Raw genomic sequence first — 27612 nt, 5'->3', positions numbered from 1 at the left:
AAAATAAAAAAATTAAATAAATAAATGACAGAATTGACAGTGGGACAATGGTAAGGGTGAGGGTGAAGAAAAATAATCTCAATTAACTGGTTGGTACACATCAGCATTCTATGCCAAAGATGAGCCACACATAAACAAAATAAAAAAAAACATGTGACAGTACTGGTAACAGTAAAATTATTTTGTAATTATGATAATTGTTTTCCTGTACTATTCTTGTTTAATGCATGGAGTGCATGTTGTTGTCTAAGATATTTAGTTTTAGTTTTTAAAAATGTGTTTCTGTCTACTACAAATAGTTGTATTAAAAACCCAGAGAATAGTCTGTGCAAGGCCTAAAACGATCACAAGGAAAATATGTAAAAAAAAAAAAATAAAATCATATTGGATACACCAATGAACAAAAGCTGTGCACAAAGTTAAACATCCTTAGTTTGAGAGACAACACTCAGACTGACAATTCAATATTTAAAGTTGCTCATTCAAAAGTACTCCCTACAGTCAAGGTCAGTGGATTCTCACTAATAATGTTACCTGATATAATTGAAAAACAGGTAAGAAAAATCAATGTTTTTGATGCTGCATTCCATGAAAAAAAGCAGTTTATTGCAGTTTATTCTTATAATCATGTGTAAATATAATATACAGTAAATTAAAATCTATGATGTTTCTTAATCCAGTCCAACAACTGTAGTGTCAATTCAAATAAATCCTTCATTCAATATGGGAAGTAACTATGTATGTATGTATGTATGTACGTATGTATGTATGTATGAATGCGTGCATGTATATACAAAGGATAAATTGTATTAAGGAGAGGATTAAGAGAGAGAGAACGAGAGAGAGAGAGAGAGAGAGAGAGAGAGAGAGAGAGAGAGAGAGAGAGAGAGAGAGAGAGAGAGAGTGAGGATGGGAATTATACATTATGGCCAATTCTGAAGTATTTTCTCTTATAATTAACGGCTAAATCTCCGTGTAGCCTATCAGATTCCATGATGCATACGCATGTAAATTAAAATAACGCGCGTCCTTTTGCTAATCCCTGTCTATCCTTTTTATCTGCTGGACTCGTAGCAGTCAGATCACTATGGGACATCGGAGCAGAGGGACGATGACATGCTGACGATTTTTCCACGATTGCAAGTAGATGGTGCTTCATTAAAAGTATAATCCGTGGTGTGTCGTTAACACTAGTGGCGAAATGTCTCTCACTGTTTTTTGGGGTCTCCTATTGGTTGCAAGTGGATTTTCGCTTGTTCGGAGCACCTGTCCTTCTCAATGCAGCTGCTTTTATCATAACCTGAGTGATGGATCAAGAGCCAGGTGCGTACGTTGCACATTTTAGTGTACTTTAATATCATAGCGTAATTTTTATTTAACGCACTGATTTATTTTGCACTTGAAATGTGATGCAAGTTTGAATTTAGTTTTTGATTATTCCACCTCAACTTTTTATATAGTGTATTTTGCACTCGAATATATAGGCTTTAAAGATTCTGATCGAATGCGCATGCTTTTAAATCCGTGATTATAATTCCATATTCTTGTTTCTAATACCTTTTGCAGGAGCGTGATTTGCAATGACCCGGATATTTCACTGGTGCCCGCCACGTTCCCAGAGGACACCTCCAAACTTCGAATTGAAAAGACTGCCATAAAGAGGTTACCGAGCGAGGCTTTTAGCTACCTCACCAATTTAGAATTCCTTTGGATGTCTTTTAACGTTTTATCCTCGCTCAACTCGGACAGTTTCCGTGGCTTGTACAGTTTAGAGGAACTAAGGCTAGATGGAAATTCGCTAACTTCGTTTCCGTGGGAATCGCTAATGGATATGCCCAGTCTTAGACTGCTTGATATACACAATAACCAGCTCTCCTCAGTCCCATCTGAGGGAGCTCTCTACATGAAAAATGTAACCTATCTTGATCTATCCAGCAATAATTTGCTAACTGTGCCATCAGAAGTTCTTAGTACTTGGTTTACCGTTAAACTCACCCAGGGAGTAGAAAGTTCAAAAATGATTCTTGGTAAGTGAGTTTTTTTCGTTCTTTCCCAGCTTCATCATATGTTTTATAAAAATAAATAAAAATGTATTAAAAAAAATAAATTATATAGGCCTATATATATATATATATATATATATATATATATATTTTTTTCATTAATTTAATATATATATATATATATATATATATATATATATATATATATATATATATATATATATATATATATTAAATTAAATTAATGAAAAAATTAGAACCTATGGCTATGTTCAGACTGCAGGCAAATCGGATTTTTTCTCACATCAGATCTTTTCAGGCAGACTGCCCGCACTATTAATTCCAAGTGATCAAATCAGATTTGCGCGTTCAGACATAAGCAACCTATCTGTACGGGTTCCTTTGGTTACGATGTAGGTGTACCCACGTGACGATGCTTTCAAAGCAGTTGCGGGAAAATTTTTGCTGTCGCTCTTCAAATAAGCGCCCTGTCCAGTCGCGGTGCAGAACCCAGCGATGGAGGATAAATATGTGTCTAATTTGGAAGAATGCGTCCCCCGGAGGTCGCGTACTTTGAAGGCTGCAGTAAACCGACTGTCCTCCTTTAAACAAGCCACGTTTAAACGAGATGGCCTTTCTAAGACGAACGGAAACGGAACGTAACATGGTTGCTATGACAGCACGCCACTCTCACTCACTGAGTGAGAAGGGAACAAAGTTCCTTTAGAAGGGAATGTATGAGGTACATTTTAGGAGAGTTATCATGATGTAAAAAGAAATGAAAATAGATTTTACAGGTGTACTTTTTGTCTAGTTCTTTGTTTTAACTATATATTCATATAATTATGTATATTATATACTCTGCACCTGTCAACTTGGGAATTAACATTCCTTGCATTTGAACATCACATTTTTGGGCAAATTGGCTTTTTTTTTTATTAGACATTTCCGTTGAAGCAAAGAATTGTGGGTTGTGAGTGCCCACGAAGGATACACCTCATGCATCCTCCGAATTATCGTGAAAGAAGGTCACATTCGAAGGCTGCATTCGAAGTGTCCTAGTCGCTTTTCTGAAAGGAGACAATCTCGATGACTTATGCGGCCAACAAATGCGACCTCCGGAGGACGCAGCCTTCCAAAAAAGACACAGCCATTGTGACGTTCCGTGCTGCAGTCACCTATTTTTGACATCATTGTTCTGTGCCGCGTTAAGAGTGACGCAAAAGACCATTTGAAATCCGAACTGAGCAGCCAGAGCGTCCGGACTGAGATGCAGCTGAAAAGAAATCTGATTTCAATCGCATTTTAAAACTCATCTGGATACAATCTGGATATACAAAAAATCAGATTTTTAGGGGCAGTCTGAAAAAGGCCTAATGTTCTACAGTGTAAATACACAATAGCAACTGAATAATCTGAAATTGAGTTTTGAATGCTTTTATAGACCTTATTTATTTTGTCCCAGGTCTCCATGACAACCCTTGGTTATGCGATTGTCGATTATATGACCTGGTCCAGTTCCAAAAGTCTCCCAGTCTGTCAGTGGCCTTCATTGACACAAGGCTCAGGTGTGCAGATCCAGAGAGCCTCTCTGGAGTTCTTTTTAGTGATGCTGAGCTCAGACGTTGCCAGGGGCCTCGGGTCCACACTGCTGTAGCCCGTGTGAGGAGTGCAGTAGGCAACAATGTCCTGCTGCGCTGTGGAACAATTGGGGTCCCCATTCCAGAGCTGGCCTGGAGAAGGGCAGATGGGAAGCCACTGAATGGGACAGGTGAGTCAGCACAATGGCAGGAGCAGTTAAGCAGTATTAACCACAAGCGCTAATGCACCATGATTACACAAAGAGCTGGCGCAGACACAGCAATGAACTGTGATTACACAATACTAATTACTGCATGCATTTTTAACAAATGTACTCAAGTGTCCTCTGCTTTTTTCTTTTGCAGTTCAACTGGAGAATTCAAAAGAAGGAATAGTGTGGTCTATTCTAAGTGTTTCTGCAGTGTCTCATGGTGACATGGGAAAATACATCTGCAAAGCCACAAATTATGCAGGGAGTGCAGAGGCTGTCATTTCTTTGATCATCAGTGATTTGCCCAAAGTAGAGAATTCGACTGTGGATTCAAAAGCACAAAGATCCAAAGTTAAGGCTAAGAAGCCAAACCCTATTGTCAAGGTAGCCTATCAAGAAAAGCTTGTTGCTACATATGTTACCCCAACACCCAACACTGTGCTGCCACCTGGAGCCACTGTGAGTAACACAGGACCATTTCCTGGCATGGAGAGTGATAATGCTGCTAACAGTAGGTCAGATACACAAACAGCCAGTCCTGATGGGTTCCTGGAGACCAATCTGAGCAGCTTCGCTGCCAACACATCCTCACTTCAGCAAGATCCCGACAGGGTTGTCCGCTCTGTGAAAGTGATCGGTGATACAGACTACACGGTGTGTCTAAACTGGAGAGCTCCAACTGCGAAGAACACTACTGCATTCAGCGTCCTCTATGCTGTATTCGGAGAAAGGGATATGCGCAGAATTAATGTCAGTCCTGGCAACAACCGGATCGTCATTGAGGGACTGGCTCCAAAAATCAAATACATTGCTTGTGTGTGCGTCAAAGGCCTGATCCCCAAAAAGGAGCAGTGTGTAATCTTCTCAACAGATGCGGCAGCTAGCGCTAATGGAACCCAAAAGCTCATTAATGTAGTAGTAATCACGGTGGCCTGTGTGATTGCTGTGCCCCTCACTGTGATTGTGTGCTGCGGGGCACTTAAGAGGAAAATTCAGAAGTTTCTGGGCAAAAAGTCCAAAGACATTCAGGACTCATATGTGACATTTGAGACTCTGTCCCCAAACACAAAGGCCAAAGGCTTGGAGGGTGAATACCTTACCAGACTGAATGCAGAGGAGTCCAACAGACTGCTGTCAGCCAGGTCCAGCCTAGACTCAGAGTCCACAGCCAAGATTGAGGGACAGCCAAACGAATACTTCTGCTGACAATATCCCTCAGCCACAATTCCACCACGCAGCCTGAGTATCCAGGCCCAGCCACAGTACCTGAGTGCACATAATCTGTACCAGCAGTACATGACTGGCCACCCATAAAGCAATTTTTGGATACTTTGCATAAGTAACAAAGCGCACAACAAAACATTTCTTAGACATATTGCTCTTTGTTACTTTGCTATTGGACTTGGTTTCTAAACTAAGCCATTTGGCTGGTGGTGGGGTTGTGGCTGAGCAATCCCAGGAACATGCGCACATGAACTTGGACCCCTTCAGATACTACTAGAAGGAACTTATTCAAAGGGAATGTTCATATAGATCATTGTATGTTAGTGTATATGAATAAAATGTACAAATGTGTTAATACTATTGTAATAGCATAACTGTTTTGGTTTTCTTTGATTTAGTAAATTAATTAGAGATTGATTTCCACATAGTTCATATTACAAATATTCTTATAATACAGAGAATATTGCATCTAAACAACACTAAAATAAAAGTAGGAAAATTAGGAAAATCTATTGGGATTTCCATGTGCAGCAACATTATCATTATTATGTACAATAGCCTGCCTATATGGCATTTTTCTGTTGATTATGTGATACTTGTGCCACCTTAACTATTCAGTGCTTTTTATTATGTCCCAGTTTTCCTAGTCACCCATTTCTGCTCCAAAATAAATGTTGTATGCATGTTAAAAATGACTTGTACAGTTTTTTTGGGTTTGAATTAAACTTTCAACTGTTTTCTCATTGGGAGAATCAAACCTACGAAAACATCTGTTAGATAGTGAATAAATCTATAAAGAAGCATTACATACAGTAAGCACTCGCAGATATTGTAATCAAACAGTTTAACATATACGTATAGTTAAAGGAACTTAAAAATTGTTATTTTAGGTCACTCACATGTATGGAAACAACATTATCGGGAATTCATGAGGGTATAGACTACTGGAAGATTTGATCAAAATCCGAAAAGAGAAATCATATAGGTCAGCAAACTGATTCAAAATCAAATCATTAATGAATCTCTGGCTGAATTTTTGATTACATTGCCATCATAAATATCAAAAGTTTGGAGGATCTGAGGAACTTGACAGAGCTCAGGTTGCAGGGTAAAAAAAAACTGCGTTCAGTACCATGGACGTCAGCTTTCAGAAATTTCTAAAGACATAAAACAAAAATGAAAAAGCAGCAATGACCAACGTTGTTTTGGCACTTTGTGACAACCCCTGGGTTTGTAACTGTCACTTTGGAGGCCAAAGTGTCAAATCATTGAGTCTGCCGTTCATTCTCATGAATTCATATTTAACATGCTCTGGCCCAGAATTCAGGGCAGAAATTATTTCAATGAGGTCGATTTGAAGGCGTGTGTGAAATCAGTGGTCAGCGCCCCAACTACTAACATCACCATGCTGTTAGGTGGGAATGTCACTCTGACATGCTTTGCAACAGCTAGTCCTGAACCTGCTATTCGCTGAATATATTGTCTGAAGATACTAAGAGGACCTTGTGGTAAGATTTATTTCTGTGAAAACATACATTTAAATGTCTCTCTTTTAAATTATGTGCTTAAAGGGATAGTTATTTCCCCCTAAATGTAAACATTCTATTAGAAGGCTACACACCCCCTCATGTTATCATAAACCCATATGACTTTCTTTCTTAAATGGAACACAAAGGGACATGTAAGGCAAAATGATAGGGACTCACAATTTAGGTCAACATTAAATTTTATTGTATAGAAAATAAAAAGATGCAATGAAAGTGATTGGAGACTGGGGCAAATATTCTACCTAACATCTCCTTTAGATTTGCATGGAAGGAAGGAAGTCATGCAGATTTGGAACATTTCAAGGATGTGTAATTGATGACAGAATGTACATTTTTAGGTGAACTGTCCCTTTAAATTTCTTAACTGAAGAAGGTGTCTCAAAGTTGAATGAATATTCCAGGGTATTTAGACCTGTCCCTCCTTTTCTTAAAAAAAAAAAAAAAAAAAAGCAAACCCTGGGTTACAATGAGGCACTTATAATGAAAGTTAATATGACCAGTCTAAAGGATAGCTACAAGACATATACAATATGTGTGTTAACATGATTACAGTGTGATACAATTTTACTTACTAACTTATTAGCTTACTAACCTTTTCTTTGTAAAGTTATGTCTAATTTTATAAATTCCTTGCCATGATGATGTAATGCCATAAACAAACGTTTGTAAAAAATTAGGATTTAAACAACTTTACAGCTCAAATAATACACAAGTTATAATAGAATAATTAATTTGGGTGCTTTAATAGAACTATCAGCTTCATATTACTGCCTTTAAACTCTCCAAAAATTGTAAGTGCCTCACTGTAACCTCACATTTTCTTTACGTTTTATTTTTAAGAAAAAGAGGGATGTCAATAATTTTTTTTAGTAAGAAAAATGACCTCTCAAATGCTGCAGATTCAGCTTAACTTGTTAAAGGAATATTCGTAAACATTTTAGCATTGAATTGTTAAAAAAAAATTGTTGAAATGATTGTTGACACAAGGGCCTACTTGTTACAAATAGAGAGCCGGTTCTTTGTATAGTATTGTACAATTGGCACTGTTCAGATTATGCTTGGTTGTAACAGTTATTTCTGAAATAGTGTTCTTTGTATTACATCAGAGTTGTGTGGATTAAGACACGCTAAAGTCCCAGCAAGTCATTCCTTCTCTCCATCCGGCTGACCGAGGGCTCTACACCTGAAATGCCAACAATTTCATTGGCAATTCCTCCATCAACATTCAACTGGATTTGAACTCTCCGGATGGCTCACTGTCTCATTCCTCAGGCCTCCCTACTGCCACTGCAGAGAAAAAAATTTACAGTGACAGTCTATGGTATCACAATTGAATGGTGTGCCGTGACAGAGAATCCAGCAGAAACCTGGTTCACATCCACTTTTGAAGCTATGACATGCCCAAGAAAGAGACGATTTATATTGGGCCAGGTATTAATACCTACTCTGCCACAACCAGCTACTAAGCATGGTATTTGCGTTACCCTAAAGAACCAGGCTCTTCGGACAGGCCAGTGCATTGTATTTGTGACAGGCAATGATTTCAATGAGATATAACAGAGAGAGAGAAGCTCATTCATAATGTGGTCATTATGCTTGCCATGGTACTTGCTGTGTCAGCGGGAATGTATGCCTGTACCACTGATGCCAAGTTCAACTGCCTTGAACGACGCATGGAGATGTGGAGAAAAAGGAGACATACAGAACACTCTTACAGGCCTGATGAGAGGCAGGGCACATTTGACAGTCTCCAAGCTCCCAGTGATGAGGGCCTTTGCAAGGAGCCCAGCAAGGATACAGCAGATAAGATACAGAAAATGAAGAACGCAGACCAACAGCTGAGCTTTACTGATGCCCTAAGCGACTGATGATTAAGTGACATCTATAGCCTGATTAATACCCATGAAAGGACTCGGCCAGGCCTCCATTTTTATTTGATTATATTTTATTTGATTTTATTCATCCAGCTTGAGTCCAGCTTGAGTGATCATTATGAGATTCCAGTAGAGTACAGTTAATATACTGTACTAATTAAGGCTGACACAATTATCAGAGGAGAGTATGTCTCAACTGCTCTTACAACAATTGATCCCCAATAGATCTATTGAGGTAATTTTACAAGCAAACAGGCTTGTGACAGAAAAACTGGTGAAATCAAATTGAAACATTTAAGCACAATCTTTGAGAGTTAAGCACTGAAATGAACTCTTCAAAAGACTAATTACAATAAGAAGGCAATAATGAAAGAAATACAAAAATAATTTCAGTGTCATTGTCTTTATGTACTCCTATATTGTAGATCAGGCTGTGTTTTGATACAGATTTCCTGATTCGATTTGATTCCGAATCACAAGCTTGGTTTTGATTCAATTCTGATTCGATTCCGAATCATATGTATATACAGTATTTCAGTTATAATTACCCTTTTGCTTACATTTGAAAGAAATTCTCTCTCATCTAATGCTTTTTATTTTATAGGGGGCCTCAAACTGCGATCTCTCGCCTGCAAATTGTCCAATATGCTGCAGCAAGACTTCTTACCGGAACTAAAAAGAGGGATCACATTTCTCCAATTTTAGCGACTTTACATTGGCTTCCAGTAAAGTTTAGAATTTATTTTAAAATTGCTGTTTTTGTGTTCAAGGCTTTATCTGGTGTCGCACCAAAATACATTAGTGACCTTCTGATTCCTTACTCTCCCCAAAGGCCACTTAGGTCTAGTAATCAGCTTCTCTTAACTGTCCCACGTTATCACTGTAAAACAAAGGGTGGTCAAGCCTTCTATGCAGCAGCACCTAAACTTTGGAACAGTCTACCCGTAAATGTGAGGTTTGCTCCTTCACTAGCCAGTTTTAAATCTTATTTGTTCTCTCTGGATTTTGATTAAGATTAGTTTAAGGGTTTTATGTTGATGTTTTCTGATTGTATTTTATTTACTGTGTATATATTGTACACTGTATGTTTTCCTTGAATGCTTTCTTTTTATATGCTCAACGTTTTATAGTACAACACTTTGTTGCAACAGCGTTGCTTTTGAAGGTGCTATAGAAATAAATTTTGACTTGACTTGAACCTTCTACATAGGTAGATAATAAAAATATATATTTAACAAATTATATTTTCTCATTAGTCTTCATCAATTTTGTCACATTCTATTATTTTAATAATGTACAAATTCATGTATTCCATCAATAAAAATTATGTCTTGAAATTGCACACACACACACACACACACACACACACACACACACACACACACACACACACACACACACACACACACACACACACACACACACACACATGTTGGTCTACCTATCATTATGAGGACTTTACATAGACATCATGATTTTTATACTGTACAAACTATAGATTCTATTCCCTAAACCTAACCCTCACAGAAAACGTTTAATATGTTTTTTAAATCATTGAAATTATGGGGACACTAGAAATGTCCTCATAAACCACATTTATAGCGTGTAATTACCAGTTTGTAACCTATATAACCACATATAGCCCTTGTAATTACCAGTTTGTAAACTAAAAATTTGTCCTCGTAAACACACACACACACACACACACACACACACACACACACACACACACACACACATACACACACATATATATATATGTGTGTGTATATAAAGACATGCTAAAATGGTACTATCTCTATAAGAATAGCAGTAATTTAGCTAGCATCTCACAGAAGTGTTTTTGTTGAGTGCCATTTTAATAATGTAAAAATGTATGTATTCCGTCAATAAAAATTATGTCTTGAAATCACACACAAACACACACACACACACACACACACACACACACACACACACACACACACACACACACACACACAAAAACATTTTTATTTTATGCACATTGTACAGAACGAATCAACTTTAAGTTGTATATGTAAGTGATTTACTCATATTGTAGAGCATATAAAAGAACAATCGTGGGATTTAAGAAATTATGTTGATTTTGTCACGATACATTGGAAAATCAACATTTTAAACCCAGCCCTAAATGTAGACTTTATATACTTTACTAATATTAACACTTTACAACAGCAACTAGTAAACAATCAGTTGTGCTCAAAGTATATTAGAACATCCACTGTATGAAGCCTATATAAAAGCTGTTTATCATGGGTAGTGGGGGGATGACATCTCTATTCTAAATGAAAGCGTGTTATATTAGGTTGAAATGCATTTGTATGATTGTCAAATGCCTTGGCATGCTTTATTATGTAATGGATTTATTTAATGCACACAATACGAATGTAGGGGTATGAAAGCAGATTAGGATTTGTGATGCCTGTTCTATACCATGTGAATTCAACAGCAGACTGAATACGGATCTCTCAAAATGGATACAGGCCTCAGTGGACAAACACTTTCACAAAAATGTTTTCAATAACAATGATAAAATGACTGACACTGTAAGACTGATATATAGTTACATTCAAAGCCAGATGGATAAAAAAGTCCTCAATTTGAGTTCTACCTTTACCATTGGAAGAGTTGCTGTTTTGGAAGGGAATTATTATGGAGATTGTCTGGTATTACTGTAATGATTTCCCTTCTAAATATAACAGTTATTAAATATACTGTATGTCTACTAAAAAATCTAAACCAAATCAAAGTCTATTAACATTGATGCTTTTTTAATCATTCTTTTGAACGAGTGACGGTATAATATAAAGGTGCAGTCTCTATGAATCTGTAAATTAATGACTATTACTGAACATCTGTGTTTAAATATAAAAAGCTTGCATTTATCAATATTATACACATAGATTTTAGATTGACTTTATTGTTTGAGTTAGCGTTGTTTGTGTAACAATAAAATGAGAATAGGAATAGCTGAGCAGATGGATGTTAGTGATCTCTGTAATGATCAACACAGGCAGATGGTTGTAGAGAATGTTGAAAGAGCCATGTTATTGTTCACTTGATGTGATAGTTATATGGCCATGCACTCCTAATTCTCTCTAAGCCCACTGGCTCCTCCTCAACTACCCTTATTCTACTGTGACGCAAAACAACATGTCAATACGTAAGAATAATCTTTTCAATAGATACGTATTTAACACTAGTTTGGCACAGCTGTCATTTAAGGCTGACGTGTCTTCTTTCACCTGTTGTCAGAGGTTATGGATCATCATTTTGAGATTTATTTTCAAATTCAATAAAATTAAATTCAAGATGTGCCCTTGAGGAAGTAAAATAATTTTCATTAGAGATATACATGCACATGCTCTATAATAAAGAGGATTCTACCCTCTAAACACAATTCTTTTGTTTGTAACACATTTCTGACGTCCTTGAAGGATAAATAATGCTCCCAAACCAAATCCCCATATAAACTTTGAGAGTGTTGTGATGTGACCATCAGTTCATGACTGATATTTTTTTGTTGTATTATTATTTTGTCCAGAGCTCTGTGACCTTATCCAGAGGTTTCCAAAGTAAACCAGTCAATGCCCAAAATAAACATGTACACATCTTGGTTTGGATGTTGTGTTTTGTTTCTTTTATCCATGTGCATCCGAGCACTTTGCAAGCTTGTAATCCTCTCTAAAAAAAAACAGTAATCCTACTTTCTTCCTACAGGGTATAATTCCATGCTATTTGTGCTTTCACCCCTGGTGCTGCTTTTACTATCTAAAATCAGAACTTTCCTCATCACAGAAATATTGCCTCTTATGCAGGGATGCTTGAACCAGGAAAGATTGTCAAAAACATTCCAGATGTTAAAAATAATTCAGTGGAGACTGCTGAACTTGTTCGTGGGTTCTTTAAACTGTAAAAGACTGCTTGTATATAGTGAAGATTTTGTAAAGCCGTAGTGATATGAAAACTTATCTTATAAATGTTAATATTTGCACCAAATCTGAGCTTTGAGCTAAGCCCAAATATATCAAGCGCATGGCAAGACAACAAAAGCAAAACAAACCATAGCTGCACATACTGTGGGCAGTTTATGAAATATATGAGATATTACTTTCACTTCTTTCTATATATAAAATTACCTAAAATGGCATCTGTATTTTAAATAAGCACAGAAAAAAGATTAAGGTCACCAGATGCACTTTCAGACCATATGAGGGAGATGAATGGCATTAAAAATGATATAACAATTGACGTATTGGTGTTTTTCCTCAATCGAGCAACTTAAATTGAAAAAATAACAACAAACAAAGGTCTTGAGTTGATGTTCTTGTCTGCAAGAAAATGAAACATAAATGAAACATATGACAAATGTGCATGAAATATACATTTATTTACAAAAGAGTGAATATAAACGTCCATCACAAGAATCAGTTATTATTTAACACTAAATTTGATGAAGAAGGACAAGGTAGGTTTGATTGTTAAAACATATGCACAACAGAATATAACAAGAATATCTTCATTGTGATTAATTGAAGGATAGGAGGTCATGTAACTATTTACTGGTATAAATGTTGCTAACCAGTAAGTACACATTCAATATTTATTCTAGACATTTGCAAGTGCCAGCCTACCACTGAGTATAATATTTGATTTGTATGTGATTTTAGGTGTCAGTCATCTGGGTTTGTCAAAAAATTAAATAAAAAAAAGCTGTAAAACATCTCTGTAAACAATTTGGCATTTCAAAGTTCTAGATGGTATGATAAGGTATGAGATCTGGAATGCATTTATTCAATGGCCACAAACAACCATTGTTCCCTTTAAATAATCATGCAGTGAGTAAAAATTACAATTATAAAGAAAAATTCAAGGGCGTATTTTATTTTCCATGTTGGTGCCTCACAGTCGAGATGATGACTAACTTCTGTGGTACCATTATAATACATTTGTATGTAAAGTAACAACAGATGGAGAAATGTACAGTAAGCCACAAGAATAAACCAAATTATTTTCCATCCAGAAGATGGCAGTACACTGGGTAACAACATGCTGATTAGCAGTGTGTTATCCATGTTGAAACTACCCCTCTTGCCTCTATTATTATGGCCAACCTGCAGCCCCAGCTAAACTCTGCAAGCTAGTTACTGCATTCTTTCTAATGCATACAGAGTTGGTAGAAGAGGCCAATTCCCGCTGAGATCTTGTACTCATGGTCATCACTTCAGCAAATCTTCTTGATAAAAAGAAGCACGGATGATAATCTTCTCATGTCTCCAATGAACACTGGTAAATCTTTTTACAGAAAACCCACATGCATTTCACTAATACATTCACATGCACAGATAATCAGTATCGGTTAGCCATCTTTTTCTGTTCCAGTCTAAGTTTGAGCTCAGAAACCAACGCTGTGTTTACAGGATTGTCTTTACCCCTTTTCTTTGACTTGGAGGCCACTGAAGCAGAAATTGTAGGTATTGTCCAATCCCTGTCACTTTGTCTATAGTGACTTGGCAATGGCGGGGGTAAAACCGGGGCATTAGGAGGTGATGGAGGTGCTCGATGATGAGTACACACTCTGATGTTATTGTTACAGTTGACATTCTTTACTGTGGGGATCTCCAGTTCCCTCTCTCTAAATGAATCTCCAGGGTTTTCCTCTCTAAACGGTTGCTGGAAGTTCTCTTGTCTCTGATGTCTACGTTTCCTCCTTATGATTCGACGGGAAGGTAGGATCTTGTTGGACTTTATGTTTCTCATGTATATTACAGTAGAGATCAAGACTGTCACAAAAACCATAATTATAATGACACCAGCGATCAAGCCTAGGATTTGCATGGGATTTTCCCTACTTTTCATTAAAAAGGACGTCAAAGGTCCACTGAGTTGAGTCTGTAAAAGAGCACAAAGAGAAATCAAGTCCATGGGACTCAAGTATTATATAGACCTCTTGCTATTTGGCCAGAAACACATGGTAAAGGTGAGGCAGGTAAACCACTCAACTCCCAGAGAGGCCAAAAGCTGACAACACAGCATTCTTGTTTGGAATGTATGTACATCATGTGGTACCACACAAGTGTTTACATACTGTAAATCTCATAGGGCATCTCTGAATAAATACAGTGACTGCATGGCATCTCGGCAGCTGAGAAGAAATTATTTACAATTGATTTGGCTGTACTATTTGAAGCTGAGATTAGTTTAAGTGCTAAAATAGAGCCTGGTTGCACAGTAAGACAAGATCAGAAGGGTTGAATGGGGCACCCAGAATTAAGACCATTCAGCCTCAAGACGTTCTGTAGAAATTTATGATTTAGGCTCAACAGAATAACAGGCAATAGTTTGGAGTAAACTAAGCTCAGAATAAAAGATTCAATTTGGGTGTTGTTCTTAGAAAAATACATATATATGAATGGTTTTATTTTAACTGTTCTTGTGTACTCTTTTACAGACACTTCAACTTGCCTTTAAACAAAAATTAAATCAAAGATGAAAAAATGAAAGACAAGCTAAGCAATGTGGTTGGTGTCAATTTAAAAAAAAAAATTCACAGCCTTGTGAAAGTGTCTCATGGTCAGGGCCTCCTAATAATCTTTCTGATCTTGCCCCTTGGCTTGACCCGGGACTTTTTCACGGCGTTCCAGTAAATTATGGTGGATATGAAAATGGTCAGAGAGATGGCGAGGGCTATAATGCTCAAACAAATGCCGAAAACAGTCCAGGGCCGAGTTCTTAGACTCAAGAAGTATGAAATCATTCTGGATTTGATCTGTAAAGCACACAATAACAAACTTCCTATTATTTTGTTGGTATCAGGTTTTAAAGATAAAATCAGGTCTACAGAGATATATAGATTAAACATTTTCATGTGCATAATTCAAATTTTCTCTCTACTATGACTTAAGTGTAAATCCTGCAGTTTATTGATTCAAATTTACAACAGTCATTGAAGAAATACTAAATGCTGATAGCTTATTTGGCATACACAAACAATAATGAGACTGTCAAAATGCATAACTGTTTGAATGAGTCTTGAAAACCAAAGGCTTCCTGTGTTAACCAGAGGCAACTTTAGTTTAGGTTTCAGAAATTATTTTGTACGTAAATACCCAATATTCTGGCTTTCACACATGAAATGAATAGGATTATCAGAAAATAGAAGCTCAAACGAAACAAAACTTACCGCCTCTGTGATATCAATCTTTACCACAGTGGTAGTGCTGAAGGATGGAGAACCTCTGTCTTTGGCCTGAACCACCACAGACCAAGTACAGTCTTTCTGATTGGTAATGTTCTGGACTATGTCCATGGACTTGATGTATGGCTTCAGCTTTATTTCTCCTGTGTCTGCATCAATGTCAAATACATTGTCTGGGTCAGCTTTCATGATGGAGTATTCAATTACATTGTTGGGCTCCTCTGCATCTTCATCAGTTGCCTACACATCATCAAACACAGTCAATACCAATTGTCAAAGTTTTCTTTTAGAAGAATAAACATCTCAGAGAGTCTTTAAAATAACTGCAAACCTCTATTTTCACTGGTGCACCAATCACCATTGTCTTTTCTAGAGAGTTTTCATTAAATGATGGTGGATGGTCATTAAGGTCTAGAATCGTAACAAAGACCTCTGCAAGACTGTATTTTCCCTCAGTGTCTTCAGCCTTTACATAAAAGTTATACTTTGATTTAACCTCAGCATCCAGACTGGCCCAGGGCTGTGTGTAGATGATTCCAGAATCAGGCTGAATGAGAAACCTGCATATTAATACACAAGACAGGAAATTAGATCCATGCATGGGGGAAATCAGGATTACACAGGGCTTGTTGCACAGGGAGATGTTAACATGATTTAAAGCTTTCAGAACACAGTGTAAGGGGGTCAGTGGTTCTCTGTCCATTTGAGAACCATTCACAAACACTTTTAGTTCACTTCCTTTTATGGTACCAACAGTGGAATATGGAAGGAGTGTTTGGGAAATCTATTTGAAAACAAAATTACACACTGCAATTTTATTGGGGCTGTTAAGAAGACTCTATTTCCTATCCAAATCCCATTGGAAGATTAACCTAGATGAAGACCAAGGTAACTGTGACGAGGAGGAGGACGTGGCTCGGCCATAACGATGGACGCCTGGCGTTGAATTTGCCCAATCAGTTGGGAGAGGGATAAAGAGGAGCCGGGGACATCAGTTAGAGAGAGAAAGAGAGATGCATGCAGCAGTGTGTGTGTGTGTGTGTGTGTGTGTGTGTGTGTGTGTGTGTGTGTGTGTGTGTGTGTGTGTGTGTGTGTGTGTGTATTTATCACTTTGTGGGTACCAAATGTCCCCATAAGGATAGTAAAACCCGACATTTTTGACCTTGTGGGGACATTTTGTCGGTCCCCATGAGGAAAACAGTTTATATATCATACTAAATTATGTTTTTTGAAAATGTAAAAATGCAGAAAGTTTTCTGTGAGGGTTAGGTTTAGGGGTAGGGTTAGGTTTAGGGGATAGAATATAAAGTTTGTACAGTATAAAAACCATTATGTCTATGGAAAGTCCCCATAAAACATGGAAACACAACATGTGTGTGTGTGTGTGTGTGTGTGTGTGTGTGTTGCATTATGCTGGAAAGCAGTTTTATTTTGTGTTTGGTTTATTAAAAGTCTTGTGAGTGTAACCCAGTTCCCGCTTCCTCGATGAACAAGAGCCTTGTCTGCCACAGTAACTATTTGTTTTGAAGCAGATTGCACTGCTCTAGAAGTCAGATTTATAGTGTTTCAGTTATGTTATTAGTCTAAGTAAGCAGTTCATTGGATATTATTTAATTATTAAGAATCACATTAATGTGCACTATTATATTAAACTATACAGTATACTGAATGACTGCTTACAGACGACTTAGTAATTCTGTTGGTTAAATAAAACAATAGATATAAGCTGGTGTTAACATGCCTTACAGACTGTGTGGTCTGTCTGGCATTAACATAGAAAAAAGATCCCATGCTGACTCAACCTTTCAAATGAGAATTTTCAATAAAATGTGCAAATCATTAAGTTCAAAGAGCAAGAAAGCGAGCTTACCGCAAAGATTTAATATGCCTGTTCTGCCAACTTGACACGTTTACTATACAGTACAATCTTGTGGTTTGTATTTTTGTGTTTTATGCTCTACATAATATAAAAATATGTTAATAAATGTGATCATGAATTCATCTCTATGGGTTTGAGAAGCTTAGAGATCGACACAGCTTTATTGAATTAAAATCTGAGAACAGCAATATGACTGAACTCTGTTCCAAGATTACAAGTTTGTGCACTGCCTTTGGAATCTAATAAAATAAAATCAGATCCTCTTGTGTAGGGCTAGTCCTGAGTCAAATGATCATAAAGCAGTCAGAGTTAGAAAGCAAAATCTTACAACAATGTAACATTTTGAAGTTACTGAAAGTAAAACAAATATGTATATTTTACAACAACATGAATACTACAACTAATTATACAAAAAATTATTATTGATAAGAAAATAATTTTGCAGTACCATAATAATAATAATAATAATAATAATAATAATAATAATAATAATAACACTTATTATTATTACAGTGCAGAACATCTTTTGTCTAGTTTTCCTGTAAAAATATCTTAAACATCCTTAAAACAAGAAAAAATATAATATAATATAAAACATATTGTTCTTAATTAATTATTTAATTAATAAGTCTATGTTTATATATATATAAATATTAGGACTGTCAATCGATTACAATTTTTAATAGAATTAATTACATGATTAATTATCCCAATTACATTTAATCGTATATACAAATATTTGCTGAGAAAGCCCCTCATATAGCAATAATTCAATATATAAATATGAAATAATTATACATAGTTATCTTTAAATATTTAAATAATTATATATATATATACAATAAAATATATTCAGATAATTAAAATGCTTTACATTCTTGTAGCAGAAGAGTTAATCATTAATAAGACAATACTATTAAAAAGGTGGTACTACAAGCTTGCATTTCTCAGGAATCTTCCATATTATGGTCGGGGGGCATTGCGATAAATTGCGTATATTTTTTTAACGCGTTATTTTTGTTAAAATGAATCGCACTGAATTAACGTGTTAAATCGACAGCCCTAATATACACTCACCTAAAGGATTATTAGGAACACCATACTAATACTGTGTTTGACCCCCTTTCGCCTTCAGAACTGCCTTAATTCTACGTGGCATTGATTCAACAAGGTGCTGAAAGCATTCTTTAGAAATGTTGGCCCACATTGATAGGATAGCATCTTGCAGTTGATGGAGATTTGTGGGATGCACATCCAGGGCACGAAGCTCCTGTTCCACCACATCCCAAAGATGCTCTATTGGGTTGAGATCTGGTGACTGTGGGGGCCATTTTAGTACAGTGAACTCATTGTCATGTTCAAGAAACCAATTTGAAATGATTCGAGCTTTGTGACATGGTGCATTATCCTGCTGGAAGTAGCCATCAGAGGATGGGTACATGGTGGCCATGGTCAGAAACAATGCTCAGGTAGGCCGTGGCATTTAAACGATGCCCAATTGGCACTAAGGGGCCTAAAGTGTGCCAAGAAAACATCTCCCACACCATTACACCACCACCACCAGCCTGCACAGTGGTAACAAGGCATGATGGATCCATGTTCTCATTCTGTTTATGCCAAATTCTGACTCTACCATCTGAATGTCTCAACAGAAATCAAGACTCATCAGACCAGGCAACATTTTTCCAGTCTTCAACTGTCCAATTTTGTTGAGCTCTTGCAAATTGTAGCCTCTTTTTCCTATTTGTAGTGGAGATGAGTGGTACCCGGTGGGGTCTTCTGCTGTTGCAGCCCATCCGCCTCAAGGTTGTGCATGTTGTGGCTTCACAAATGCTTTGCTGCATACCTCGGTTGTAACGAGTGGTTATTTCAGGCAAAGTTGCTCTTCTATCAGCTTGAATCAGTCGGCCCATTCTCCTCTGACCTCTAGCATCAACAAGGCATTTTCAGCCAACAGGACTGCCGCATACTGGATGTTTTCCCTTTTCACACCATTCTTTGTAAACCCTAGAAATGGTTGTGCGTGAAAATCCCAGTAACTGAGCAGATTGTGAAATACTCAGACCGGCCCTTCTGGCACCAACAACCATGCCACGCTCGAAATTGCTTAAATCACCTTTCTTTCCCATTCTGACATTCAGTTTGGAGTTCAGGAGATTGTCTTGACTAGGACCACACCCCTAAATGCATTGAAGAAACTGCCATGTGATTGGTTGATTAGATAATTGCATTAATGAGAAATTGAACAGGTGTTCCTAATAATCCTTTAGGTGAGTGTATACACACACACACACACACACACACACACACACACACACACACACATAAACACACAGAATTTTTTGATGTTTATGCTTAAAACAAGAAACATCGATTTGCCAATGATTTAAAAAGTATTATTACTTCACACAATTTTGCTTCTCAAGTAGATGTATATTGTTTAAAAAAAATTACTTATATTTTAAGGGAATTATTATCATTATTATTATTATAAAAAATAATAAAATATTTATCTTTTTATAGGGTCTTAGGACAGGAATTCTTAATGTCTGTCTAGCTTCAGTATTTGTAGGCTGCATGAGACTGGACCGCACCAGTGTGTGTGATGAATCGAGGTGAGCTTAGTCATGTCTCTCCACTTCTCTCATTCAATAAATAGTCTGTGTTTTGGCACAAATTATGTTTCATAAGCAGCCGTTTGTCTTTTTTTAAATTGTTTTATTTTTTTTAATTTTTCATGTTAATTATTCCAGCTGGCTGGCGTTGCACCAGTGTGGCCTCTACAGCACTTAAGCTTTTGAAATGATCACAGGTTGTCATAACAAGAGGAAGAGTAAGCAGGAGATAGAAAGAAGAAAATGTAGTGGGGCCAGAGTACTTACAAGTCTGCTCCAGAGCCATAGATGGAGTATTTGACCACACCCCAAATACCAGAATCAGGATCTGTGGCCTGCAGAGAGCATAAGAAGATTGGAAAGAACAAACGTCATACATTTGGCAACTGTTCCTAAATATGCTCATTTATGCTGAATACATAGTGCTGTAGCCAACATAAACATAACATAACAGATGACGCTTTTAGCAAACCGAAACATGATTAAGAGCAATGTGGGGATTTGTTAATCACACTACATCATTATTTTGCCTTGTATTCATGTTTGTAGCATATTCTTATATCCAAGGTCAAAATCTGGCTGGTCATTTAGCAGATCATTGCCTGAAAACAAATGCTTGCTTATGAAGGGTGAGATTTATCTCAGAGGTTGAGACCCCAAGAGGACTAGACAAATTTAGTATCATGCCTGCATGTTGGTTAGATCTTTACTTCAGATGACAGTAAGGAATTTATTAAGAGATGCATGTTCATTTAAAAACATTATCATGGTTTTGTCAAGCAAAATAGTTTTGCCATTTTGTTCGAGTTAGCTGATGCATCAAGATATGTTTGATGTAATTGCCATCACAGAGTGAATGGTCTAATGATATGACCAAAACAGGTGGTATTACTGATGCTATTGTGTAAAGTACAAAAATCAAATCTGGGGTTTGAGTGTTACACAACTGAATGAAAATGATAGCCATCTGGCAGCTTACCGTATGATAGACTGTTTAGTAAGCATTCACATACTGAGCATGATTTGGGATTCTGATCCAACCCCTCAAATGTTATATTTAGATTATTAATGCTTAGTCTTTTTTTCTCTTTTTTTTTTCAAAATGGTTACAGCACACTCTGGGATGGATGACAAACATGTTAATCTGTCTAAAGAGTGTTCTGTACTCACTGTCACAGACACAACATTGGAACCTCCAGGTGAGTTCTCTGGAATCCGGGCTATGTAAAAATCAGAAGTGAATTTTGGAGCATTATCATTGGTGTCTAGTAAATGGATGATGATATCTGCTGTGGCACTGAATCTCTCAGGCGTGTCAATCTCTACAGCTAGGAGCTGGAAACAATGAGCATAAAAAATGTATCATTAGCAACATACAGTATACATATTAGCAATTATTGAAGAGGGTCTCATATATCAGTACATTTGTAATACTGTAGGGTCATTCTCAGGCAATTTGTGCCCCCTTTTGTGTCCCTATGATTTCCTACTGATATAATTAACAAGATACTCAACAAGATTTAACCCTGTTTGGCAGCTTTAAATGTTTATTTTTCATTCATAATCATCACATTTTAATGTTTTAAATAGAACAAAAAAAATCTAAAATCAAAAGCATTCATTTAGGTTTTTTAAATGAATAGTATATCATGCTTACAATGTCTATATAGTTTTTTTTATATAAATAAAATATATTATGCATTTTATGATCAAATGCAGAATTTGTCTTCGTCCCTCACATTCTGTCCAACCTTGCTATGTGACCACTTTAAAATAATCTTGGTAACACTTTACAATAAGGTTCCATTAGTTAGCATTAGTTAACAACATTAGATAACATGAACTAACAATGAACAATACTTTTACAGCATTTGTTAATCTTAGTTAATGTTAATTTCAACATATACTACTACATTTTTTAAATCAAAAGTTGTATTAGTTATCATTAGTTAATGCACTATGAACTAACATGAATTAACAATAAACAATAGTATTCTTATTAACTAACAATAACAAAGATTTATAAATGCTGTACAAAAATTAAATGTTCATTGTTTGTTCAATATACCTAATGATTTTACAAATGTTAACAAATGGAACCTTATTGTAAAGTGTTACAATAATGTTTTATACTTTCTAACATTATATGAAGGGAGTTTTTGACCACATTTTTGACCAATGGTTGAAACAGGGGGTATATTTCTCTTACAGTCTATTTATGTTTAAACTTTTAATATTCAAACTCTGTTATGAAAAAAATTGCATAGTGATATATATATATATATATATATATATATATATATATATATATATATATATATATATATACAGTATGTATTCAGGACTAACCACATATATGTGCCGTAAAAGGAATATTCTGGGTTCAATTCAAGTTAACTCAGTCCACAGTAAAAAAAAATGACAATTTACAGCTCAAACAATGCATGAGTTTTAACAGAAGAATTAATGTAATTGCATTTATAAAATTATAAAATTGAAATTTCTGCTTTTAAACCTTCCAAAAATTCACCCCATTCACTTCCATTGTAAGTGCCTCACTGTAACCTTGATATTTTTTTTTTTTAAAGAAAAGGAGGAACTAGTAGAAAGTAATGTTTGTGGTAATCTACATTATGCCACATTATGCTGTCGATTGAGCTTAACTTTATTAGGCAATTATCTCTTTAAAATATTGCTATAAAATCTTGAAAAATTACCTTAAATGTCAGGAATTGTGATTTCTCAAAATCTATTGCAGCAGAATCCTCTACTAGGATGGTGACTTGGGCTTCATTTAGGACAGTTTGAGGAACCACTCGTAACATACGACCTGGACCCACCAACCTAAGGTGGAATTTTGCATTCGCTCCCTGAGAACAAATATAAGATAAAATCACATTTTGACCAATACAGAGCTAAAGGATCAGCATCAATAAAAAAAATCGGAATTGGAATAATAATTCCAATTATAAGCAGTGGTGTAGTAGTGGCTGAAGAGGTGGGCATACAATGATTTTATGGGGAATCCACCCGGTCTCAAAAAGTCATATATTTATGGTAATATAAATGATATAAGAAAATTAAATTTTTTCAATACATAAACAAATAATATAAAAATAATTCGAATAATTTCGGTTTGTTATAGTCATAGTCTCATTTGAACTTAAAAAAAATGTATGTCAGGGTAAGACAGTTTCATTACATTACCAATTGCATCTAAAACAAATGTTCTGGAAGCTCAGCTATGACGAACTGTCTTATTACGCATTTGCCTTCAATTGTGGTCCCACCTCCCGCTCCATGAAGAGAATCTCTGTACACTTATTAAAAAATAATAATAACAATAATCACAATTCACTCAATGGTGCTGTGGCGTCACCTCAGTATAATTAAAACTTTGGAGTGTCTATTTACACTAAGAGGCAAGTAAACTGCTGATCAAAAGAAGGTGAGCATATTTGAATTGTTCACGCTGGGGCAGAGACATTAAACTGGTTAACGGGTTAGACATTTAGTGGATTAAGAGATTGGATAACTAAGTGCCTATTTGCGCTCCAATAGTCCTGTGGAAATACAGAATTTTACTAAATGTTGCACATTTATATGTAGCTGTTGTAGTTCTGGGTGCAATGATAGTATGCATACAGTTTGTGTTGTCAAGCTGGAGATCCGGGTTCGAATCTCATCTCTTGATGTACTTTTCCCCATGTCTCTACTCTTAATATTTCCTATAATACTACTTACAGTAATTCATAAAAGAGATTCCTCGCAGTGATTTGTTCACAGTCAAGGTTGGGAAGTTGAGAGAAGTATTTGATCTGGATAAAATTAACCATGGTTTTACTGTAGTAATATTGTAGTAACCATGTGTTTTGGTGGACACTATATAGTTCTGATGTACAGTACTAACCATGGTGTTACTACAGTAACATGCTGTTAATAGTAGTTAATAGCAACCATGTTTAATGGTTACAGTAGTAAAACCATGGTTAATTTTTTTAAGGTAGGGGAAGGGCTTGGTGTAGGGTGTCTGTTGGACTCCAAATAAACAACAAAAATGCTGCAGTGATGCCACTATACCGTATGTTAGAATTTAAATGGGTTAAGAGAATCTAAAGCTATTTGCAATTATTTTGCTTCAAAATGTCAAAAGCCTCCTCTCTGTTCTAGCGACCATAGGTATCATAACTAATTTTAGGGGGGCATATGTAAAATCCTTTATAAGATAGCTGGGCATATGGCATATCCTGCGTATGCCCTAGACTACACTACTGAAAAAACATTATAGCATTATGGTGTTATTTTGTTGATCTTTATTTGTGTAATGAATTCTGCCATTCTGTGTGACTAAATACAGAATAACTGAAATATTGCATAACATAACAAAAGATTATAAGGGTCCACCTGCTTGTTTGGGCACATTATTTTCATTTATGTAACATCCATGAGTCTGTTTCATCATGACTGAACATTGCATGAATATTACATGGAAGTGATGCATTCAACTAATGCTTAAGTGTCATATATTGTAATTTTTTAAGTAACGTTTTTTGCTGCACATGACAAATACTGTAATACTCAATCAGCTTTTATTGAATCTCTTAAAAGTGTATACACAAATAAATTACATCTTCCAAATGTCCATGAATTTGCACACACACTTGAGTTTTAGCTACAAGTTTGAAAATATAAGTTTGAAACTTACTGCTGTAAGAACGGAAAGTGGAGAGGTACCCACCTGGTCTGAATCATTGACTGTGATTCTCAAGCCCCTCAGGACCTCTCCCTCTGGAGGATGCTCATACATAGTTAACTCGAACATGTTCTGTGGTCCGTTCTCTCCAAAGAATGTGGGTGGATGGTTGTTCAGATCCACCACCCGAATGGTTACTGTGGTGATAGCAAAGTCCATGAGGTTTCCATCTGCACCCACCTCTGAAGCCTGAAAATGTAAGAAATCACTGATTAAACACTTTAATACCAAGAAACAGTTACTAAAATGCCTTGTTGCCCAGCTAACACAGGAGTATGAGCACAGCACTGATTAGCTTGTGTAACAAGGATGCCTGTGTTTTGGAGATGTAGCTAAACACCATGAACAGGAGAGATGGGTTTTAGTAATTGGCTTATTCCACAATTGGCTTAATGTTAGCTTTGTCTCAAGTCACAGGTCAGGGGAAGCAATGTCTAACAAAACATCAGCTGCAGATAAAACCAAATTTACCTTGACTTTTATATGAAAGATTTCCCTCCTCAGTTGGGTTGGGTACACCTTCAGAGTTATGCATCCACTGGTTTTATTGATGGCAAAAACCCCATCTGCTCCTGTATTGATTGTTTAGAATTTGTTAACCCAATGGTGTGGAGTGCAAAGGCAAAGTAGTTATAACTCATTGAAATGAGTGAAAATATTCACCTGGAACAACTTCATGATGAAACTACATTGGTTACATTTTTTATTTCCAGCCATTGTTATATGAAAAACATATTAGCAAATAATACATACCAGAATCTATTGAATACATGATTGCATTTAGATTTTCCATGTCACCATCTTTGGCAAAAACTGTAAATATTTCAGAGCCCTGTAGACAAAAACAGGTCTCAGTTTGTACTGAGGTCTCAAAGTACTTACATTTCTGGTAAAAACTTGAAATGTAAAATATCTGAGAAAGCTATAGCATTTGCCAAAAAAATCAATAAGGTTACATTAACAGGTAGTTATGTAATGAGAAGGTATTTGAGCATTTTCCAGAAATGGGAATTTGACAATTAAAGACATTTTGGCCCGTTAGCAGTGGAGGCCCCATTCTGGTGTAACTGGAGTTGGGAATATACTAACAAGAATAGAACAATCGAACCAAAGAATAGAATAAAAATAAAATGAACCTAATCAAAACAATAAATGAAAAATAAACTAACATTTAGGCCTAACTAAAAGATTGACCACTCCAATCTTCATAAGCTTTTATAGTGTGACTTTTTTGAAAACACAATAACACTGATGCCATTGTGGCCCTCTAACATGTGGTTAAGAAAACATGGAACAGTGTTAAAATGAAAACCTTGAATACTTACAGGCGAGGAGACTTCATAGACATAAGCAAAGTAAGGTGTTCCAACAAACATAGGAGGAGTGTCTTGAGTGTCAATGACATTTATTGTTAAAGTGGCAGATGATGACATCACTTGTTGCTTGCCATTGTAATTGCCACCCCCGTCCTGAAAACAAAACATTAAAACAGGAACTTTCATTACGATTTTAGAAAACAGGATTCGGTAGCGATGTAAGCAGACTATCCCTATTGCTATCAGAAATCAACTGCATATATACAGTGTTGGGTGTAATATAATTACCAAGTAATTAATTACAGTAATGTAATTACTTTTTAGTACAAAAAGCAGCTTGGCACATTGAATTGCAAATACTGGAAATCAAATTACAGTTACTGACTTTCAAATAAGTCAATTAATTTTAAGTACTTTACTTGGGCTACACATATTTCTAAAATAATATTATATATGTAGAATACATTTTAAAAAATAAATTACATTAATATGTACACCTGTTTACATTTATTTGACATTTGATGGGCATGTGCCTCCTAAAGTGTCCATGAACAAGGAGGAAAATGGAAACATTTTGTCACACATTTTGAATTTTTTAATTGAAAAACTAAATATTTTTCATGAAAAGTATTTTAGAGTAGTAATTGTAGCGTACAGTCATTTGTAGTGTATATAGTATAGATATATATATATTGTAGTGTATATATATATATATATATACAAGAGAGAGAAAGACATAAATGATGAATGGTACATCAGAAAAGGGCTGGAAATGAGAGAAATAAGCTTTCATCTTTCATTGGTAAAATAAGAAGCACTAAATCCCTTCCTCACCTTTGCTACCACAGTGATGAAATGTGTGCGGGATTTCTCATAATCGAGGGCTTCACCCGGTTTTATCCGCAGTACGCCACTATGGTGGTCAATGGCAAACTTTGTGCTCAGTTCAGTGCTCTAGATTTCAAAACAAAGGGCAATGTTTTAAAAGCTTATATATATATAGATTCAGAGATTTTAATGCAACTCTATATAATGCAATCTCAAATAGTGGATCCCTTGCTCTGGCTCTGTGCAATATCTTGATTGTGATAGTCAATAGAACATAGTATTAAACAGTATTACTGACATTTGTGGGTCGTTCAAGGTAAACTATGGACACTTTGTCAAAAATCATCTGAGACAGAAGTGATGAGCTACATTTTGACTCACACTCAGCTGTTTCGTTTACAATAATAACCATTAGATCCCAGTGATATAGTCCAACATTTGCTAGCACTCCCCTGCAGAGTAAAGCTATCTGCTAATCTTCCACTTGTGACAATAATTTATCCCAAACAGCACAGCCACACAGTAGGACTATACTGCCTTACAAAACAAAAAGGCAGTAACT

At 36.0% G+C, this 27612-nt stretch overlaps 2 protein-coding genes and 1 pseudogene across 5 annotated transcripts in view; 2 read left to right on the top strand and 1 right to left on the bottom strand.

Annotated features, from left to right (window-relative positions):
• The first annotated feature begins 1076 nt into the window (after positions 1–1076).
• On the top strand, positions 1077–5691 carry LOC127618095 (leucine-rich repeat, immunoglobulin-like domain and transmembrane domain-containing protein 1). The gene is made up of 4 exons (XM_052090341.1): positions 1077–1323; positions 1567–2027; positions 3469–3774; positions 3950–5691. The coding sequence occupies exons 1-4, from the start codon at positions 1202–1204 to the stop codon at positions 4999–5001; spliced, it is 1941 nt and encodes a 646-aa protein (XP_051946301.1). The 5' UTR covers positions 1077–1201; the 3' UTR covers positions 5002–5691.
• Positions 5692–6209: 518 nt separating this feature from the next.
• On the top strand, positions 6210–8434 carry LOC127617510 (leucine-rich repeat, immunoglobulin-like domain and transmembrane domain-containing protein 2; annotated as a pseudogene).
• A 4409-nt stretch (positions 8435–12843) lies between these two features.
• LOC127617633 (cadherin-related family member 1) overlaps positions 12844–27612 on the bottom strand; it is a 44217-nt gene continuing 29448 nt past the window's right edge. For 3 of the 4 annotated variants that reach the window (XM_052089626.1, XM_052089629.1, XM_052089628.1), the window contains 11 exons: positions 27057–27176; positions 26232–26375; positions 25660–25738; positions 25378–25478; positions 24892–25095; positions 22871–23023; positions 21324–21488; positions 20421–20488; positions 15991–16219; positions 15645–15899; positions 12844–14353 (listed from right to left, as the gene is read on the bottom strand). In XM_052089626.1, coding sequence (XP_051945586.1) covers positions 13811–14353; positions 15645–15899; positions 15991–16219; positions 20421–20488; positions 21324–21488; positions 22871–23023; positions 24892–25095; positions 25378–25478; positions 25660–25738; positions 26232–26375; positions 27057–27176 — 2061 coding nt within the window. In that variant the 3' untranslated portion in view covers positions 12844–13810. Of the gene's footprint in view, positions 15231–15644; positions 15900–15990; positions 16220–20420; positions 20489–21323; positions 21489–22870; positions 23024–24891; positions 25096–25377; positions 25479–25659; positions 25739–26231; positions 26376–27056; positions 27177–27612 lie in introns of all 4 variants that reach the window. The other variant, XM_052089630.1, reaches the window with a different exon arrangement.

The sequence above is a fragment of the Xyrauchen texanus genome, chromosome 24 (genome assembly GCF_025860055.1).
Source record: "Xyrauchen texanus isolate HMW12.3.18 chromosome 24, RBS_HiC_50CHRs, whole genome shotgun sequence".
Lineage (NCBI taxonomy): Eukaryota > Metazoa > Chordata > Actinopteri > Cypriniformes > Catostomidae > Xyrauchen > Xyrauchen texanus.
This window is presented reverse-complemented; position numbering and strand designations above follow the sequence as displayed.

What these genes read in the sequence shown, in the direction of transcription:
- LOC127618095 (XM_052090341.1), top strand. Translation starts at nt 1,202, where the DNA reads ATGTCTCTCACTGTTTTTTGGGGTCTCCTATTGGTTGCAAGTGGATTT. An exon ending in AGTGATGGATCAAGAGCCAG is followed by an intron (nt 1,324 to 1,566) that starts GTGCGTACGTTG and finishes TACCTTTTGCAG; the next exon opens with GAGCGTGATTTGCAATGACC. An exon ending in AAGTTCAAAAATGATTCTTG is followed by an intron (nt 2,028 to 3,468) that starts GTAAGTGAGTTT and finishes ATTTTGTCCCAG; the next exon opens with GTCTCCATGACAACCCTTGG.